General features: G+C 42.3%; 1 protein-coding gene across 1 annotated transcript in view; it reads right to left on the bottom strand.

The window, feature by feature from the left end:
• The window catches only part of AFF3 (ALF transcription elongation factor 3), a gene marked incomplete at both ends in the record, with an annotated part of 316850 nt that extends 295513 nt beyond the window's left edge, over positions 1-21337 (bottom strand). Inside the window, one exon of the mRNA XM_079544079.1 lies at positions 21285-21337. Coding sequence (XP_079400205.1) covers positions 21285-21337 — 53 coding nt within the window. The remainder of the gene's footprint in view (positions 1-21284) is intronic.
• Positions 21338-21800: the final 463 nt, after the last annotated feature.

Below are 21800 nucleotides of genomic sequence, written 5' to 3'. Positions count from 1 at the left end.
AACCTTTTACAGATTAAAACTGTCTGCCTAACAGATGTGAAATCATCATTGTTGTAATTGTTATAAGTAGATATCTGAGCATTTTGTGGAGATAGATCTTTTTTTTCTGAGCAGTAATTTTATGCCCCAGGTCACTTGCGTGTTCATGGCTGTGATAAAACCACTGCCTTCCATGAAAAGTTATATGCCAGGGCTTTACAGCTGCTGTACTGGTTTTCAGCACTGAAGTTATTGGTGGTAACGGGCAGTTTTAAATTATTATAAAATGAACTTGTAGGGGGACTGGAAATGTTTTATTGTTCGGCTGCTGGAAGTGGTTATATAAGTGAATTTTCACAATAGCATGGCCAAAGTATAGGAGGAGAAAGCGTTCCAACTTCTCATAAGCCATAAAGGTTACTGTAAAATACTGCTCTTTGTCCGCTTTGGATGGAAATACGCACAGCTAATTGCAATATATCTAAACTGCCATTTCTTTATCAGTTGAAAGTATCAAAGATACAAGAAACAAAGATATTCTACTGCAGTAAGCGAGCATGGAAACAGTATTTTCCACCCCTCCTAGGAATTAGACTGTTGCTCATCAGGTGGTTCCTGCACAGGTCTACTGTTACGGCTGTGTCCTGCAACCACATCAGGCATCTCCTCTTCAGTCACAGTGAAATGTAATCATAAGAGTATCGAGTGATCAAGTCAGTTTGTAAGTCCAGTACGTCGCATGCAGGTGTTAATTCTGGCACGTGAAGAGAGCAGAGGAGAGGCACAGTTAAGGCTCGGCATTTCTAGGACTGCTGAGCATGCACTGGGGAAGTGGAGCTGCCTCAGGCTGAGCTCCAGGCCTCAGCCTCCTCTCCCCAACCACCTTTTTATAGTTTTACACCATTTTAACTGCGAGTACCAGGGGTGGGAATTCTCCATGTGCCAGAGGCTGCCTGCCTGGCCCAGGCACCTTCACTACCCCTCACTGCCACCTCTGCATCCCCTCTCCTGAAAGGTCTGATTTTCTTCAGCTGGAAACTTCCAGCAAACATTTATTTTGGGCTCCAAGCCAGATACAAAAACCCTCACCTTTTTGTTTGTTTTTTTTTTTTTTTTCCCCTGCACCTTTTTGTTTCTTTTTCCATCTTCCACACAAATATGGTTTTGAAACGAGAAACACTACTTTTAAACACAAGTCTACTCCACAGATTGATAGGTTTTTCTCCATCAACCTGGTTTCCTAAGGAAACACAGAGTAAGACCACAGTGTCTACCCATGAGCTGCTCCTTTCCTCCTGGCAGCAACTCTGAACCTGCTGATTGATTTCAGCTAGATCTGACAGAGTTTTCAAAAAAGTCCTACAGAAAACGCAACTGTTTTCCACCCGCGTCCACAAAGGGAGGCAGCTGCAATCAGTAGCACAGAGTTGGTGGCATGGGGCTGCTGGCTTATAGCACACAGACAAAGCAGGGTCTAGCTTTTGTTAAGTCCAGTGCTCAGAAAAGCTTTTTTTCCCCTTCTACCTAAATGACTGATGATTAAAGATTATTGCAAAGCCTATAAAGATTGTCAGTAAAGGTTACTGTAGAGCCTATGAGTATTCAAAGCCCAATCACTAAAGACTGAAAACTGAGGTTTTCAAGAGCAACAAAATTCCACAAGATTTAATACGTGCTTTCTTGCCAAGTACTCTGCAAATGACCCCTCACATCTTGACTCGTCTGAAAGGGAGATGCAAAAGTTGGTGCATCACTACCGCCAGTAGGAGGGGTCATTCCCAGGACACGATGAAGCAATAGGCACTGACCCGAACTCTGCATCGATGCTGTTTCCATACAAGTTTATTTGAGAGCTGAACTTGAGCAGAGAATGCCAGCTGTGCCATACTGTAAAGTGGATTTGTCATGTGGATTTATCCATACTTTGTCCATTAAGTCACCCTTGGGAATGAGCTCTAGTTAGAACTCTCTGATAGATGTGAAGGGTTTTTATACAGGAGGAAAAAAAAAGAAAAAAAAAAGAAAAAAAAAAGGAATGCAGTGATTCCAGGAGACTGGGGGAAAAAAGAAGAGGTATTATTAGCACATCGAAAGGCATCTGAAATATAAATTATTTGAAAGCACATCACTTTATATATCCTGTTAATTACATGGTTAATATTATGGAATCTGACAACTCCCAATAGACACCAGAACTATTGATGAGTTCCATTTTATGTTAGAAATTTCTCTCTTCTTGTGCAGAATTACCTCTTTAACCTCTTTCAGTTCAATAAATTCACATTAAAATGTGACCAGGAGTGACAACCTTGGAAGAGCACTAACCTCTCTATCATGTCATTTTAGCCTCAGTCTCAAATTGGTGCAGCACTCCCATAGCTATTAGCTTAGCTCTTCTCCTGCCTCCTGAGTAGATGAAACAGTATGTCTAATTAATTTACAATCCTTAAGTACAAAGGTAGCTATCAGCAAAACTACATTAAAATCAAACTACCAATAAGGTAATTGTAAAATCATAATTTTCTGGGATGTTTTCACTAAATATCACCTTAGCTTTGTAGCTGAATGTTTTCCAAAGTCTAGCCTTAGAGCTATGTGCGAGTCAAATATTTCATCCATTACAGTATATACAGCTCTACAGGAAAAAAAAAAAAAAAAAAAAAGGCAGATACTCTTTAATACAATGAAATGCAATTTAAAGCCAAGTCAATAAGATACTAACCTCTTATCCTCAAATGAGGGCTACGTTATACATCATAGGTTAGAAGTTAAAAATGAAGAGAATGGTTCTTGCCACTCATAATTCAAAGACTGTTGTCAAAAGCTTTCTGTTCATAGAAATTCTATCGTTTTTATTCAGCTGGCAAAAACTGTGCAGTATTCTAAGTAGCTCAGACAGATAGCTTTTTTAGCTATACAGCTCAGAGCCAATTTTTCCTGAACAGCATAAGGACTTGATTTTACTAATGTATATATGTTGCACTCTACCCGGTTCCAGAAATAACCGGCATCCGTGAATGCAAGCTGGGATCTAGGGAGGATACATGCTAACAGCCAGATTCTCTATTCTGCTGTGTGCTCCCAGAGACAATTCTGGCCGGCAAAAAAGTTTTCCTGCCCTAATAAGCCCTCCAACAGCACAAGGGTGAACGAGGAAGCTTTGCTGCTGTCCATCTCCCTTCCTCCCTCTCACCGATGAGAAAATACTCGATATTGATGGTATACAGTGAATCCTGTACACTGCATATTCCTTTCCCCTATGGCACAGCATTCTCTTAGGCTTGGTCTTAGACTTTTCTTGTCAGTGGAGCTTATGTAAAAGGCTGGGAGAGGGGCAGAAAGCTGGACAAGTCAAAGACTTCCTTGCTATGGTCCAGAGGTGGTTACAGGCAAGATGATGAAGCTTTAAATGTGAAATCTCAAACTGTTTGCTAAATGCTGTTTGGTGTGACTGGCCCTGAGGAACAAGCAATTGCAGCAGGAACAGAGAGAGACGTTCTTCCTGAAAGGAACAGAACAGGATGATTGTTTGTCCCCATCTTCTTTCTAGAAAGAAATCATCTGCTACTGCTAGCGCTGAAATCTGTGCATCATGCTCATGTCTGCACCAGGTTCAGAAGGATGACAGGAATTGCTAATTAGAGATAAAGGCTATCTTCAGAATCTGGATAGGAGCCACTAATTTTGACTGCTGTATAGTGGCACTTCTCATTCTTACAAGAAATGCCTATAATTTGGTACAGGCATTATGTTAGCTATATTTTACATCTATATAAGTAAATTTAGTTAAATAATGGCACATATGTGTGCAATTTTCCACATACCAATGCCAGCACCCTGCAGACTGTACAGCAGGCTACTCAGTTTACATCCTCATGTATTTTGCCTTTTCACATATAGGCAGGCCTATAGTTATTATATTCTTTTAGAAATCTGACCTGTTGTCTGCTGGGAATTATTATATGTCTCACCAGAAAAATGCGTAGAGGGGATAGCTCCTGCATGAGAGCATGAGGACACGCATGCCTTTACCCTTATGAGCTGCACATGCCTTTTCCCCAGACACATACCTAGCAGGTGCAATCCAGACCTTCATTTGTCACTCAGACACCAGTAATGGGCTCTCTTGAAATACTCTAAATAGATTAGATTAGGTGAGAATTATCTTCTCCTTTTAGAACATCTCAGCATTAACAACGAAACTGGGTACATTTTCTGGACAAACGTTCTTTCTCTGAAAATCCAAAAGATGAGACAAACATCCTTGTCTCCTCTGGAAAAAAAACATTTACCAGTTCTCACTAGAGAGAAGCAGCTGGCTTCAATTAATCTGGTGTGGAAACATTAAACTTAATAAATATAATGACATTAAGATCTAAAACTTCTTCTAAAAGACTCAGGTACTGGGATGAGCTGCACAGCTTGGGGCTGAGTTAGGCACCCCACTCCCAGAATGTAATTCACAGCACTGGCTGCCAAAATTCCCACACTGAAGATGGGGAGAAGCCAGCACCCAAAAACGAGGTTCTCAGTATCCATGGGAGGCAGACCCTGTGCCTGCCAAAGGCAGGAGTCAAAAAGAACTTCGTTTTTGCTGTGATTAGACTCTGTCATGAAAGCAATAGACATAGCTTGAGTTGTGCACACTCCTGGGCATTTCAGTTAGACAATGGGAGGAGACTGGAGATAAGTGCATTTCTCCCAGGAAACTATGGCAACTCGGTACTTAGTTGGGTTGTGTAGGGTTTCTGCACTGTAGATTTATGAGGAGCTATGAAAAAGAAGGGGACAGACTATTTAGCAGGGTCTGTTCTGATAGAACAAGGGGAAAGGGTTTCAAACTGGAAGAGGGGAGACTGGGTATGAAGTTGGTTCTTTATAGTAAGAGTAGTGAAGCACTGGCACAGGTTGCCCAGAGAAGTGGTGGATGCCATGTCTCTGGAGACATCCAAGGTCAGATTGGACAGGGCGCTGAGCAACCTGATCCATCTGTAGGTGTCCCTGCTCATTGCAGAGGAGTTGGACTAGATGACCTTTCACGGTTTTTTCCAACTCATACCATTCTATGATTCTATGATTTCAGTAAGTTAATTCTGGCCACACTGTGCCCATAAACCATTATGTTATACCATCCTTACAAGCTGTAAAAGCTGAAGCAAGGATCTGCTTTGGTGGTACACGACCAGCTAAATTAACCTCCTGGCATAAGCCTGCAGTACTTCGTTATGCAAATAAAATCAAATTCTAGTCTCTAAACAACTGAGAGTTGTTTTTGGCTGATGTTGTGATCGTTAGGCATATTAAATGACAGGTAAAATCAAAGTGATTTTTAGTGGTTCAGGTAGATAGCTAGTATGTTAGTAACCCATTCAGCTTCCAACCTAGGTATGTCTCCAAGCTGCTAACAGTCGTCCTTTGTGGATTATGTGCTGCACTTTGACCTCCCAGAGCTGCTTGCTTTTTCTGTAGACTTCAGACCTAAGATTCTTCTGTGCTCCCTTAATGTGTGCTCCTCATAAGCAATAAAACTGTGCCTCCTGCCTTAACTGCCTGCCTTTCTCAGCAGCCACACATATCAGATCGCAGACTTCAGGTTTAGATGCCTTACTGTCTGAAGTACTTTACAATGAATGATCTACTGACTCTCTATCATCCTTAGAAAATGAAGTCTCAGAGAGAAGCCTGGTTCAAACCCTTTCCTTGTCAGCCTGTCAGGTGTCCCAGCTGGCAAGAAAAAGGTTGAAAATGCATATAGCAGTTTCCCAAAGAAGTACATCATTTGATACACTGGCAGCATAAAACACACAGAGCACATGCCTGCTGGAAAGGTTCTCCTGGCCCACATCCTTCTGGGGAGCTTTGCGCATGTAGACACAGCCAATGGGGCAGAGACTGAAAGGGGCCTTCACGTACAGCACTGTGGGCCTAGGTCTAGTAGAAGCATGGCTGTATTCATGTGATGTTGAGCACAGAAGACAAAATACGTCTAGCCTCTGGACAAAAATATGGGACAAAGCTGGTGGACTCGGGTGTTGTTCCCTATGAACACAGCCAAACTCTTTACAGACCTACTGACGCGATGCTCAGTGAAAATGGTGCCAAAAAATCTCAGAGCATCACTTGAGATAAATACAGCCCCAGTGTTAATAATAATACCATTTGTTTTTATCATCACGCTGTGTATTTTTGCAATATCTTTCACTGCATCTGGTCTGTATCAACTGTCTAGTAATTGAGTGTTGACAGTAAAATTATGTAAAATTAATTTTGACACTCTTTCTCTGAAGTGTCTGTTCTGTTCTTCTGTGTCCCTGGAATGAAATGTTTTGATACCAGTGATTTTCTTCAGAGAAAACAGCTCCCAAAGCTCCTGTTGCTACAATTCTATCCGCAATTCTGCTGAATGTGTCATTTCCTGGCTCTACCTCATCATCTGATTTCAGCTTGACAAGTTCATTGTGTTTTTTGAAGATCTTCTTCTATATTTTACCATTATTAAGAGGTCAGTTTTTGCTCACTTTAAAAATTTGACCAATGGTAATTTTCTGGTATTCAAACCATGTAGCACGCACTAAGGAAAGCATCAAGAGTGCTCTTTGCCTATTGGAAAAAAAGCTGATAACGTATCTACTGAAGACATTACCAGATCATGTCCCACGAGCGGTTGCTTTACTTTTGCTTGATTGCCGAGAGCTAAATATTTTCAAGCAGATCATATTCATGAATGCATCATGCCTCACTATTTCATCTTGCCAAAGATTCATTAAAAATCTACTTAAAGCTTCCTTCCTAATTTATATCGCTTCTACGAGTTGCTTTGATTTGAGAAATCTCTTTTGCAAAAGGAAAGTCATCCATTGTTTGGACTTCAAACAGAAATGTAGGTGTTTAATTGGTGGATGTGGTTTTCATTATACTTTCCATCTCCACCACAAACTCTTTTCATAAATTGTGACAAGTCTGTTGGCAGCCTGCTGCATCAGACTGGAGGTAGCTGTCTTGATAAGCATGTCGCCCAGCTGAAGAAAAACATGAATTCCCTCCAACTTTGCTCAGAATTGCTAATTAGCTTAAAGGCAATGTCCTGAATTGGCACAGAAAACCACTGAGAGAAAGTCCTGGGGAGAAATGTGACTATAACTCAGTAGGGTATGGTAATATCTTAAAGGCTTTCTGGTTTATTGAAATCACACTAGCATCTCTGCTCTGTGTGTACTCCTTATTTACACACAAATGTAGTGATTTACAATCCAACGTAGTCTCTGGTTTCATTTCAATGCAGCCCATATCATGATGGTAAAGAAGGCTTATTTGCCAGAGAAAGCAAAAACAGTAATGTTTTCATTTTTGTAAAATCAGTCGCCCCGTCTTGCAGGTGTGAGATCATCTTTTCCTCTCAAATGAATGCAGAGGTGGGGGTAAAGCAAGCACTCATCTGGGCAGAGTTGCAATTCTGAGTCGAAATGGAGCTCATTCCTGCTCACATTCAGATTAAAGATAAATAAATCAATAAAAACAAAAAGCTTCCATTAGCAGAAGAAAACTCTGAGGATAGGAACAAATAGAAGAAACAGAACAGAAAGGGGAGGTGTAGCTTTAACCATTCTTGGATAACTTTGCATTCTTTCTGATATTTTCTTAACTTTTTAGCAATAGGATAGCTTGGGTAACAAGCAATTCTCTCATTGCTCAAAAATAATTTACATAGGAAAATATTTAAATCTGCAAGAACTGACCTGACTCTGGGCCACATGAATCATGATAAAATAACTCACATAGAATTATAGAATCATAGAATCACTGAGGTTAGAAAAGACCACTAAGGTTGTCCAGTCCAACTATCAGCTCATCCCCACCATGCTCACTAACCATGTCCCTAAGTCTCACATATGCATTTCTTCAAAACCTCAAGACGGCACTGGGGAGAACAGTTGGCTTAACTGCCAAACTTGAAAATATTAAGTGGAAATGAAACAATCCCAGTTTTTCCAAAACAAAGACTTGGGAAAAGTCATTCACTGTTGACCTGAAACACTCTATCCAGCCCCTGCACCCACCAGAGCCTCAGAGTCTGAAGCGTAAGAAAATCAGAAGAGAAGAGGAAAGCATCTGCAAAACCACTGCTACATCACCTTTCATTCAGGGCAGAGAGAAATCCTTGGTCCTCTGTAGTATCTCCACTTTTGAACATCCTCAGATATGGGGGAAGAATCGCAGTGTGGGTCTACCAGGCTCCAATCCCTGACCTCCTAGGGAGACCCTGACCACCACCACCCTTGGGATGGTCCTCACACATTCACAGATCTTAAGCTAAAGCTCTCCCGAAAGACAGTGATGTACTCATGATGCCGATGCTCTGAGTTGATAAGAGCATTCACCTGACACCTACAAAACTTCCATGCAAAGAAATCAAATGCAAAATTAGATTTAAACTTGTAGGGTTTTGAGGTATAATTTGCAAAACTGCCTACGCTGTCAGGAAGAGCACCTTTATGGGTGCACAGTTGTTTATATTCTCAGGATAATAGTCTAGTTTGAATGAGTATGGGCACAGTGAGAAACAATGCTCATGGTTTTAGTCTCCCACATGTGCCAATCCTCCAGGACGTGCCCTGGAAATTCTGATGTGAAGAGCCGAAGTCAGCAATTCTGCTGGGAATCCCAGGCAAGCCCATCGCAGAGGAAGCCTGACATCCAGAAGACCTGGAAACCAGCCAGTTTGTGCACAGCATGTCCATCCTGCATGCCTGCATTCAGGTGCATCAGATTTATTATGCATGTGCAGATCACCTGATTTATTACCACGGTTTATTACCAGGTGCAGCAAGGACAGCACATTCAGAATTTGTTGGATTTACTGCACATACATGGGACATCTGTGAGCACACAGACTTTTCTCCTGAGACTTCCGAGGAGGAAATACAGGATCCGTACTCAAACTTCTGGATTCACTTTGGTTCTGTACTTCTCTGAGTGCAGACAATGACTTCTGGGATAAGGCAAATGCAGCTACTTTAGCATACTCTTACAGCTATTGTGAGAAAACTTATTTGTACTTTCAATCCTCAGGAGGCAACTGTGAGAACATAAAGGTGAACTAGCAGCATTTCAATAGAGCTAGCCTGTTCCTGTTCCACGGTGCAGATCCATTAGCACCTAATGAGTTACAATGACATGAGCTTTAACAGATGACTTTTCTTCCGCCAACCAAATTACAGTAAAAGCAGCACTGAAATTTTATTAGCTGATTTTGCATTTGAATATGAGTTGAGGAAAAGAGAGCACCTGAGTTACATATTTGCTCAGAAATTAGATTTCCATCTTCTTTTGAACAGAAAAGAATGTATGAGAGGTGTGTTTCCAATTCATTTCTAAAACTGGGAATTTGTGTGCATTGTACTGCTATCCAGGTGCAGCTACAGGACTCTGATCTGAAGCAGCAGTACTGCAGTGGTACTCCATAGCACTACTGCAAGAAGTATGTTTAATTAGTTCCCACTGGTGCCACGTGTATTCTGATGATGCCCTGAATAATACCCAATAGTTATTACTGTTTCAGTAAGCTCAGCCCTAAGGAGTTACCTTCAACACCAGTCCACAGAGGCTGTCCTATGATATTTTGCAGGTTGCAGCATCGTGTACACAGAGGTGCCATTTATTTATGTAATTTGATAGAGTAAGGGATGGCTCACATGCTCTCATTGCCTTTGATCTCATATGACCTCAAGCTCCAATCTTCCCACAGATAACTCCACGGCACAGAGATACACAATACCGCACCAGGAAATCCTGAAGAAACCACGGCAGGCAGGTTGGAACTAGATAACCTTTAAGGTCCCTTCCAACTCAAATCAAAGCTGTAACTTTTACCTGTTTGGATCACTGCAGCCCTGAACTACAGTGAGTAACTGACTGCCACTTAACAAACCCATCTACTGGAAGCTTTGCTAAGGACCATTTTGCTGCTGCTATGTGAATGTCAACTTGCACGCTTGGACTTCATAACAGAGGACCAGCTCTAGCTGGAACGCTGCAGCAAACAGCATTTCCTAGGCAGGATACTCTGACTATGCCCCTTTTTCTTTACAGCTCTTCACCAGCTCCCACGCGACCTCATGACCAAGGACCTACAATTAGGAAACATTATTACAAAAATGCATTACAGAAAATCTGTCCCTGTTCTTCAGTTGGCCCATTCGGGCAATTCACTCTCCAAATTCCCAGCTAACACCTTCAGGCTATCCTTATGGTGTCACTCATGCTTAGGAGAAAAACCTCGTAAACATGCACAAAATCACATCGTTGTTCCTTTTGAGGTTGTTGCTTAGAAAGTCCTGTTTCTTCCCATTATGCCCACTATCCAGCATCTGGCAGCACTGTCAGGACGGTGGCTTGCTGTGACCACTGTTTTTTTGGCTGATTATAACGCTCCCAATCTTTCTTTCCTGACCAGTTTTGCCTATATTCATAATGGTCTTTTAATCTTCCAATTTGTCTGTAAAGTTTTTGATCCCACAACCAGCTTTTTGCTCTGCACAGCTACAAGCACAGGAAATCATAGAGTCATAGAATCATAGAATCATAGAACCATAGAATCATAGAATCATGGAATCATAGAATGGCCTGGGTTGAAAAGAATTATAACGATCATCTAGTTTCAACCCTCCTGCTATGTGCAGGGTCACAATGGTGATGCAGTAACAGCAACGGGCAGAAGGGTAAAATATCACTTACTGCCCTCTCCTGCAGAGCACAGACCATTTCAGGTCTATTGAAATGCAGGTTACAACAAGGATGTGAGCAGTTTCAGTATTGTTTCTGCTGGAGCGAAGATTTAAGCTGTTTGTTTTTTCTTCTGGAAACCTTCAGTGCAGTTTAAATTCAAATTATCCATGTTCCGCTATTAACCACAACTTTTTATTATTTTACCATTTTCCTTTTATCCTTCTTCTCTTTAACCCAAGTGATTATATATATATATATATATTTAGCTGTAGGTTACTTTGCTGTGAGTGTGTCAGAGAACTCATTTTTCTAGTTCCTTTGACAAACCTGACATCTTGCAGCTGTTACACATCTTGTTTCAATTACATCTCCAGATAAAAAGAATTCTTAAAGCCCTAGGGCTACAGATGGCTTCCTGGTGAGGGGTTAATTCCAACTTTGGTTTAAAGCCTTTTTGGTGGTCACTATTCTTCAGCAGTTCTCTTCAGTCTTCTCTTATGCCCTTCCCTCCCCGCTTCCAATCTGGCTGCCTCTCACAGTCTAACCCCCACTCCTCCCAGGTCATTGGGATAAGAAGATTCAGAGCACCAGCATCCATTCCTGCCTGTTCCCGCCCAGAGATGCCTGGAAGAGAGTGAGCTATCTGCCGCTTGAACCTTATCTCCACACATCATACAGGCAGCTTACAGCAGGGCACAGCTGAAAGAGCACAAATCAGCACAGTGACAACTCAGACCACCGCTAATCCCTCATAAATTCTGGGCTGCCCCACAGACTTGGGAAGCTCTTGACAACTGGTGATGCTCTCAGCATCTGGCAAACCACTTGTGTCTAATTGGGTACCCTGAGATATTTATACTGTGCTTAATGGTTACAGAAGAGATTGATCACCCTATTCTTGGTATCTATCCAAAAAGGGTATATAAAATCCTTTGATCTTGCTAAGGCAGCAAAACATGTCTAACCATCAGTTATGTAAAGGTGGTTGTTATTAATTTGAATACTGCACAGAGACGAAAGAACAGAAGTACCATATAATGAGATATATTAAGACTACAAAAGAATTAAGTGAAGCCGTTATGTTATGAATCATGATTTTATTGTTTAGCAGTCAGCTCTTGATGTAATTCAGATAATAATGAATGGGCTAATTCCTTCCACCTTTATTCAAGCAAAACTTCCATTGACTTCAAAGAGAAAGTTGTCCAAGTCAGGACTACAAATTGCAGCATCTATCCCATTATTTGTAAATGCTTTTTGGAATAGAAAGTGTTTCTTTATAATGGGCTATCGCCAATAACAGTAACATTTACATAATAGAAATCTCCTACCTAAGTGTCTTTCGTGTTCAAAAAAGTCTTTTAATTCCTATTGCAAACTGCCATATTAAAAGTTCCTCTGCAAACCCTAATGTTTATTAAGGCATAGGAATGTATGGAATTTCACAGTTCCATTTTGATCATCTTTCCTTCTGCTCAACACTTTTCATTTCATTTTACTGTACTTTTTATTTTTTTTCCCCCTCAGGAGAACATGTTATTTATTGATTATTAGCAGAGAGATGATTTATCATTGCAAATATTTCTCTTTTTCATAGAAAACAAGGTGCCAAAATGGAAAAATGTGCTAAGCCTTGTTACATTTTAACAGATGCCAGAAGTACTTGAGGAAACAAATGAATAAACACTCATGTATCACCCTTTCTCTCACTCTATAGTTCTATGTGTAAGTTAACATCCAACATAACATGTCAGATTGGTACCATTAAGTAATTCTTAAAATAGAAGCTCAAACCTTGAAAAATGTGCTTAAGTGTAATATTTTGTTTTGATCAGGGCAGGACTTCTCAGGTTTTTGAAAAGGTCTCTTCTTCTCCGATTATAAAGTATGCACCTCCATCTGGAACTTATTTTGATACTGTTGCTTCAGAAAAGCACACGGAACAATGGATGGGCATTACTTGACTGTTTTAAATTGAAATTAATTAATTATGAAACAGCTGCAATAGTCTAAATTACTAATTTCCCCTTTCAGTGAGAATGAATTTACAGGCATTGGCAAAGCATTCAAAAATAAAGGCAGAGACTAGAAAGTCTGTAAGAAGGGAAGTTATGTAGAATTGTCTATGATCTGTATTTCAAGAAAGTAAATAATTAATAGCTATGAGGAAGCATATTAGAGATTGCTCTTTCTATTATACAGTCATATCGAGCAGTAAAATAATGCTTTAAATCTCAACAACAAACGTAGCACAGGACTTGGTATAGTTTACCTTCCCAGATAATCATTTTTTCAGCTGAAAACAGCAATTTTTTTCACATTACAACCAGGCTGTGAGTTGAAAGAAGCTCCTCAGTCATTTAGTCAAGACAGATGAGCAATGAGTGTTAGAAAAGCTACTAAGGCATCAAAAGATCTACAGTCAAGGCCATTAAAGACTAGCTAATCTGCTCTAGTTCTAATTCTCCTCTAATGGGTTTCCTTAAATGTGCTTTATATCAGCTGTAATTAGTTCAAGATACTGCTACTTCTAAGAACAACAAAAAAAAGGTTGCATTTCTACCACTATAGTATGTAATCATGTTCACACAGCCATGCACCCGGGCGAGGAGGTTCTTGAAGAGTGTTGTAAAAGACACCTTGCTTGGATCTACAAAAGCCAACTTGCATCTGCAGAAACTGCATTTTTTTATACTTTCCTTTCAAGGGGTTATCTCATTGCCGTTTTACCTCAGATGCTGCAGAATCAACTGAAGTAAATAGGCAGAAATACATTAACACACACATATTGGAAATACGTACACTTTTCCTTCCAATGCTATGATACTGGAATATCATAATCAGATACTGGAATTTCATAATCAGAAATAATCAAGAAAAAATGTAAACTCCCGTGGCCCTTTTGGAGTGATCTATGCAGTGAAAAGGGGTAGAGAACTATAAGCTAGCTGCAAACATGTTGCTATATCCAAACACGCAAGGCAATGGGGTAATACTAATTCAGATCAGTTGGGATCATGGTGGCTTTCTTGCAGGGAGCCTAAATAAATGGAATAGCACACAATCTCCTTTTGTACTAAGAAATTCCTGTCAGCCTTCAAACCTAACCACAAACAAAGCACATTGTAACATTAATTTACTCTTTAAACTGGTGACATTTAGCTAACTCAAGGTCATCATCCTGGAGAAAATGTTATACTCTCCTTGCCAAACAAAAATGAAAAAAAGCACACTTAGCTTTTATTGTTACTTTGTCCTTTAAAAACAGTTGATGACATGACAGGTTCCCTTGCTGACTGCTTCAGAAACAAAAAAATGTAAAAATGTTTCTTCTATTAGATGCATACCAACAGCATTGTCTTCTCTAAAGCATCTCTGACAACACAATTCATTCATTTGTTCTGGATCGAGCTTCAAGCATCTACTGCACTTGCTGTGCTAAGACAGAACACAGATACATTGAAATTATGTCATTCCCTCCCATAATCCACAGACCCGAGAGCTGAACCCTTGCGGTCAGTCAGAAGAAGTTGATGACAAAGGAAGAATCTACCTTCTCTCGCTGCACTGCTAGCAGGTAGGCACTATCCAGCAATAGCAGAACAAAATTCAAACCCACGTTGAGGAGGATTAGGATATCTGCCAATGCCCATGCCTCAGAAGAGCCTCTCCAAAACCTTCACAGAGGCCAAAGCAAGTTTAGAAACAGGGAGATGGATGGTAGGAGGGCATGGCTGATAAGACTTCTAAATCAGATGCCTACATATACATACTTCACCAATGTTTCTCCCTCCTGTCCCGCTCATCTGTCATACATGCAGTAAGAATTGATCACCCCTCAAAGCAATCAAAACATACGCAGTGTAAGAGGATACTGCCTGCGTCCTCTATTTGTCCAGTCTTGCCATTCAGTCAAATGAGGCTGAGCCACAAAGGACCCTTTCTTTGGTCCCAAAGATGTGAAAACAACCACATGGAAAGACTGGGTTACATTAAGAAGTTGTGTGGCTTTGTCAAATACAACCCTCTTGTTTTCAGTTTTAAATACTTGCAGTTGTGGGTCATCTTTATTGAGAAACAAAGCACGGCAACAAAAAGCTTCTTAGCAGAGATTTCTGGTCTCCCCTGCACAATTTTAAGTGTTTCCTGACTGCTGAGGCCACCGCTGCTGCATTGGAACTAATTTATTTAAGAAAAAACGAACGTAAAGGATCTCTGAGGATAAGTTTAAATTGCATTCCAACTGTCACATTTCCCAAGATACACCATATCCTGGCACTTGGTACGTGCGTGCAGGTTAACATCTTCCTAAGAGAATAAAATGCAGTCAACTTAAGTCACTAACACATACTTTTTGTTTGTTTAAGGTACTGGAAAAGCTGAGATACCAAGCTGTAAGAGAGGAACACAAGTAGCTCTTTCATGCATTTTTACCTCTGCAAAGACAAGAAAATGTTTAGCACAGAATGTTAATAGGTGCCATTGTGTTCATTTAACCGCTGTTACACTTCATTCACTCTTTCTCCTAAGTATGAATTCACTGCTACCCACAAATTATTTGGAAATTATATAGGTTATTACCTGAGTATTCAACTACAAGTGTCCATTTTGGGTCTCCTGAGACCTTAGGCAGTGGCAGCAAGCGCAATCAGTGTCCTAACATTGATTTTAGCAGACAGAAGATCAGTTAGTGGCCCCACTGGTAATGTTGCAAACACTCTTCCATATATGGCTGATTTGCTCACTTTTTTCAGATGTTTAATGGAACAGTGCTTTTCAGCCACCCAACGGTATTTGCAGAGCATTCACTTTCTGAATAAACATGCAGCTTCCACTAGAAAACAGCAGAAAGTTTTGAAAGCCAGTGCAAGATGATCATCAGATAAACCACCCCAAACACACAGCAAAGTGGGAATCAACTCCTGACCCCACGGTCCCTTTGGGTTGGATTCCCAGCAGGAACACCTGGGCAGGAAGGTGGCATAGCAATAAAGTCAGCAAGGCTGGGATGGGCCCCTGTGGGCTCCCCAGCAGACGGCAGCCATGAAGGCAGCCTTGGGCATGGCAATTCCCACAAAGCAGCAGGGCAGAGCTGCCGCAGGGACGATCTTGTTCCAAACAAAGGAAGCTGACAGCTTTCCTCGCCTCTACTTTCAGTTTTTCACAAAGCAACTTGTAGTTTTCAGCTGGAATTAGCCTTACAGCTAACCAGCCCATGCACAAAGACGTTGTCTCTGGGGCTCTTGGAAATTACAATTTTTTTGATATCTCATTTTGTGAGGATGTCACTTCCAAGTTATTATTTGTTCACTGTTAGGTGAGATACGTACCACCTCAGACAGAATTTAACCTCCCTGCTTCCTAGCTGTAGTTAATGTAATTTTTTCTTCATTTCTATTGATTTTCTTTTATAACTGCTATTGTTAATAAAGTTATAACCAGTCTTTCAGATATCTCCGAACATATGTTGTGAATAATTGCTGGAATTCTTTTTATCCATGCTTTGTTGTTTCATAGTCATAAATATGACTAGGAAATGGATTAATTCATTACACGAGGTTAAAAACCTTGCAATTAAGCAGTTGCTTTTTAATGATGGTGTTACAGAGATGAGTATGATGTTGCTCCTAATATATGGATGACAGGAAAGATGTGCCCATAACCTGTATTGCTTCTGTGTCTTTTTTTTCCCCTTCATAGCTCATATATCTCCTCCACTAGTTTTAATAAACCTGGTATTTTCCTCAGAATTTTCACACTGAATGTGAAATGTGGTGGTGGTGATGGGTTGATGGTTGGACTGGGTGATCTAAGTGGTCATTCCAACCATAATGATTCTGTGATTCTAAATGCTGCACGCACTTCACATCTTCTCTGGAATTGCCTTCCAATAATCTCAGGAGGTTTCTGCCTCAGCTTTTCATGGGCAACACATCAAACACAAATCTGCAAGTCCATCAGGAAAGACCAAGAAGCTGTTAGCTTCATGCTTCAAATATGGGCACCTGTGGGCTTGAGTGTTCATGGTCCACAATGGAGAGATGCAAAAGCAGATTCACTGTAGCACTGATGTATCCACATCTCATTGATCAGGGGAAAAAAAAAAAAAAAAAAAAAAAAAAAAAGCATTAAGAAAAAATAATCCTAAAACAAGGTTACTGAGTATACTGTAAATCAGAGATAATAAGCCAGATCCTCATCTGATACAAAACATCAAAGCTTCTGGATGCAGCGGAGCTCTATGGGCTTATATCAGATGAGGATGCGGTACATCACATCCAGCAACTGAGAGCTCACATAGTCCTACAGGCGTATTTTTAAGATTATACAGCTGATGCTTATAAGTACTATGGCCATGAAAAAGCTTGCTGTTATTATTTATACTTATTATGTTTAGCACATACAATTTATTCAGTGCTGTACTGAAAAAAATAAAAAATAAAAAAAATCAAACAATAAAAGCAATTCCTGACCCAAAGGGCTTACAGCCTGAAATACAGGCATCAGGAGTAAGGAACATGCTGTGAAAACAAGAGAAGGGAACAGCCAATAGTTATTACGCTTGTTATTGTTTGCTCATGATGTACAATCATCACAGGAAGAGCAAATTTTTAGCTGGGATCTTGGCGAGGGGAAGGTGGTAACCATCAGTTGACCCTGGGAGGAAAGCAGAACAGAAAGCACCACGGAGATGGAGACAATAAGGAGACAAATGAGATTTCAGGGTTACAGGTAGAAAGGGGCCAAGAGGTAAAAGAAATAAGGGACAAAGTCCAGGACATAGGCTAGAATAGAGCTGTAAAAGAGATGGGACATAAAAGCAGGCATGTAAGTATTTTTTTGTGAGAGGGAGGTATCATGGCTGTGTGCTGTCTATACATGGGCGGCCTCTTACCCCACTGTGACAACGACTTGAGTGACACCTCCACCTCAAAAAGAAATCACTGCTTACTGTGATCCAAAAACAAACATCTGGATATTCTGCTTTGGCTGAAGAAGCATTTGTAGAACTTGCTTTCTAGAACTGTCTCTATTAGACACCGCAAAACACGAAATAAAAGTCTTGATTTAGACAAATACAAAATGTAGCGACTAAAAGCTAGACAACCCGGGATCAAGAAATTACAAAAGGTTCATTTATAAGAGCGCTGGATGTCTGGCCACTTTTTGTTAATAGCAACTTCCAAACAAAACTCTCATTGACTTCAAATGGAGCAGGAACAGACCCAAAGATAGCAAATGAGCCAGTAACTCAATACGTGGTCTGTACGACACACCGGGCCACCTTACGCTGTGGCATTTGATATTGATTGCAGCTTGGAAGCTCTACAGCTATACCTTTTTTTTTTTTTTTTTTTTTTTTTTTTTAAACACAACTATCCAACCTCTACAGAACTGATGCTCGCTCAGAATATCTAGAATTACCAGTGCCAAAAATACACTGATTACGTATGTGGCTTCTTCTACCTAAACATTGTTTTGTTAATGGCTAACATATCACGCTCAGAATTAGCTTCTTGTTTGACACGACACAGTCAGGAGTTAAATAAATCTGCAAATTGTTTTTAATGAATGGGAAAAACTTCATTCTATGCATCTGTCTGACACAGGCGTTGAGGAAGGGGACACATCACCCATGGGTCTTCACCAGGGCTGGCCATGCACTGAGCCCAAGCACACAGCTAAGGGCCTGGCTGAATTTTGGTGCAGGGTTGTTAAATAAAGCAAATAACGATGCGAATGCCTACAATACTGAACCACTCCTCATGTCCTTTGGTCTCCTCATTCGCTGTTTTCCAGCACATGCAATATGTTTTACTGCTAGTGGAGATTTTCCATCTCTTGTTTGGTGTAAACGAACACAAAATCATGACATTGGACAATACCCATCCTCCAGTCTGGACAAATCAGACTACACATATTGGATACAAATAAAAAGAGACAAACAGGAGGCGTGTGGGGCTGTGTGTTTGGGACAGACACGTTACTCAGAGGTCACGAAGCCCCAAGTGATGTTGGTTTGACCACCTCAAAAAAATAAAGAGCTTACCACATGGAAATGGGCTTTGTTTATGCCACAGATTTGTGTATTCTGATGAATTTTCTATTTGAGATGGTACTCATCCATCACTATTTGAATTACTGTAGTTTACTGGGAAGCGGAAGTGTTAATGGCACAAATAAAACCCAGGGAAAGTGCTCCTTAGCAGAGAAGAGCTTACAGTATTCTCCCATTTCACTTCACTGGTTAAAGGCTGTCTTACAGCCCTGACACAACACATTATTACATTTTCGATGTTACGGCAGAGTAAAAGACATAGCACGTATTAATTGGAGAGCGAATTCATTAACGGCATAAAAGTAACAATCAATGAGAATTGATCGGCGTGCTTCTGTTCATCTGGAAATCCCTTCCACACCCTTTTGATTTTCCAAGAATATACCAAATAATAATAATAATAATAATAATAATAATAAAAACACTTGAGAAGACCGCGTTAATATTTAATTACTGTACACTTAAGCAAAACATTCACCAAATACTGCAGAAAGTGGATTTTCAGTCATCAGTTAAGCGCACAGATTGTCATTATAGCTACATTCCAAAGAATAAAGGACAACATTCATTCTTGCTGCAGAGAAAATTAAGTCTCTTAAGTGCCTCTCTTTGCTGCGGAGCACTTGCTTGTTATCTTTGTGCTATATTTTGTTTTCCTTTTTGGTCACACGGCACCCACTCAGGTGCAGCTGCTCCTTGACACCATCTCTCTAAGTTTTCACTGCCTTTTGTTGGTTTCTCTTTCAATTCAATTGGTGCCACTTTCAAAGTGACTGTTTGGAAACATGCGCCAAAACAACTGCTTTGTGGCAGACCCTCCCTGTCTGTGATCTTGGATGTTCCAACCCAAGGCCACGGAGCACAAGCCTACAAATCCCGGGTTGAAGCCCCTGACCTCCTTGCTCACTATCTTGGGGCCCACCCTCTGTTACAGGGGTGAGAGCTCAGGAAGGAGCATGGGCCTGCTGCTGCGCAGCGGCTTTTAACTGCGATCTGAAGCCTTTCTGCTGAACCCAGCTTCTGAACAGCAACAACAGAAGGAAAGCAAACAGATAAAAAAATCTATCAAAACAGGATCACTCCTAACACCAATACTGACATTCCTAAGCGTGTCCCTTAGCTGGGAGATGGTTGATGTCTCTTTGGGCTCACACCTGATTTTTGTGGCTACTGTGGTCATTTCCGAGTGCTCCCACAACATCCAAAAAACATGCTCAAGGGGTCACAGAGGAGCAGACCCAAAGCCCTGGCTCTCCAGAGTCACACTGCTGGCTTTTCAAATTCAGTACTCACTTCAACAGCTAGCTCAGGGAATGGATGGTGAACGTCCTCATGCTTTGGCTGGGAAAAAGCAAATCGCTCCAAAGTTCATCTTCATTCAACAAGAAAGGGAAAAGCATTTGAATGCATAAAGGTATTATTTCCTCTGCTCTCATTTAGTAGAAACCCCACATAACTTAATTGTTAAACTGTGCATATGGACCGAAAGCTTAAAATCAGATCTGTGACAAACACTGTGCGTGGCATATAAACCGAACATTGGTATTTATAACTGAAACGAGGACATAACCTTAACTCGTGTCGCAGGCAGAAAGGCTGTAATTAAAAACTTTTATGGGGCAGTAACTAATTTTGCATGATAGGCGCTCTTTTCAAGTTCCCACCGCAATATAAAGTTTTATGGGCCGCCCGCTATCAGCGCGCAGCGGCGTTACTCAGCCCCAGCGGCTCTCCCACTCCCGAGGGCTTTGGCAGGGAGCAGCTCCACGCTGGGGTCTGTAACACCTGCCCCGCGGGGACAACGCGCCCGCCGACACATGGGGATCCCGCAACGCGTGGCAATACATCACAAGACGAATAAGAGAAACGCGCGGCCGTGATTTGGGGCAGAACTCCGCACCTCTACCCCCCCACTCTGCCTCCCCCCCAAACCCCTTTCCCTCACAGCGTGCACCCCGCCGGCACCCGGCAGCTGCTCCGGCAGTTGCGGGGGGGGGAACAGTGGGGGGTAGGCAGCGCTTCCCACCTCTGCCGCTAATGACATTTCTAGAAATGGGCTCCCCCCTCCCGCAGACGGGGGGGCGCGGGGGAGGTCAAGGGCACGCGGTGCAGGGGGCCAGGGACGCAGGGAGCGGAGCACTGAGAGCAGCCAAGCTGGGGGAAAGGGGAGTGCGGGAGGGACGGGGGTGTCTGCGACACTAGGAATGATTGGGGGGTGCAGCCGACGGGGAGGGGGCATCCTCCTGGAGGGGAGCAAGCGGCAGGGGGTCTCCCGGGGTGCTGCACCCCTCCTGCTGAAGACCCTCCGGTGATGCCTTCCCTCCCCCCCCCCCCACCGAGACGATGCACCCTAGTGGTGCAGCACCCCGCGTTTATCGCTGCCCTCCCGCTAAACGCACCGCCGCCCCCAAATGATCTCAGCCCCCGATGGCTGCACACCTCCGGTGAGCGCGCACCCCTCGCTCTGGTTCCATTCCCCTCCGCCCATCCCGTGTCCCCCCAGCCCGTACCCGCCGCTTACCACAGCGAGTCCAGGTCCCACTCCTGGAGCAGAGCTAAGTCGAAGCTGTCCATGGTGAGCTCAGCTCAGCTCAGCTCAGCTCAGCTCAGCTCAGCGCCGCTGCGCCGCAGCCGCCCGGCGTCCGGGACGCATCCCGACTGCACGGCGGGCGGGGACACCCCCCTCCTCGCCACCTGCCCCCGCTTTCCAAACAGAAAGGAACAAATTAAATAATAATAATAATTAAATAACAGTATTTATATTGGAAAAAAAAAAAAAAAAAAAAAAAAAAAAAGATCGTGACACCGCTCGTTTGGAAGCGGCGCGGCTCGGCTCGGCTCGGCTCGGCCGCCGTGCTCCGCTCCCGCCCCGCTCCGCTCCCCCCCGCACCTCCTTCCTCCCTCCCTCCCTTCTGCGCGCCGAGAGCGCGGCCGAGGCGGCGCCCGCCCCGCGCACGCTGCGCCCGCGCAGAGTCCGCGCAGCGCCCGCCCGGCGCGGGGGGGCGGGCCCAGGCTCGGCACTTGGTGACAACTTGCA

This window comes from Tetrao urogallus (genome assembly GCF_951394365.1).
Source record: "Tetrao urogallus genome assembly, chromosome: 1".
In the NCBI taxonomy this organism is placed as follows: domain Eukaryota; kingdom Metazoa; phylum Chordata; class Aves; order Galliformes; family Phasianidae; genus Tetrao; species Tetrao urogallus.
Note: the sequence above shows the minus strand (reverse complement) of the source record. Positions and strands in the feature narration are given on the sequence as shown.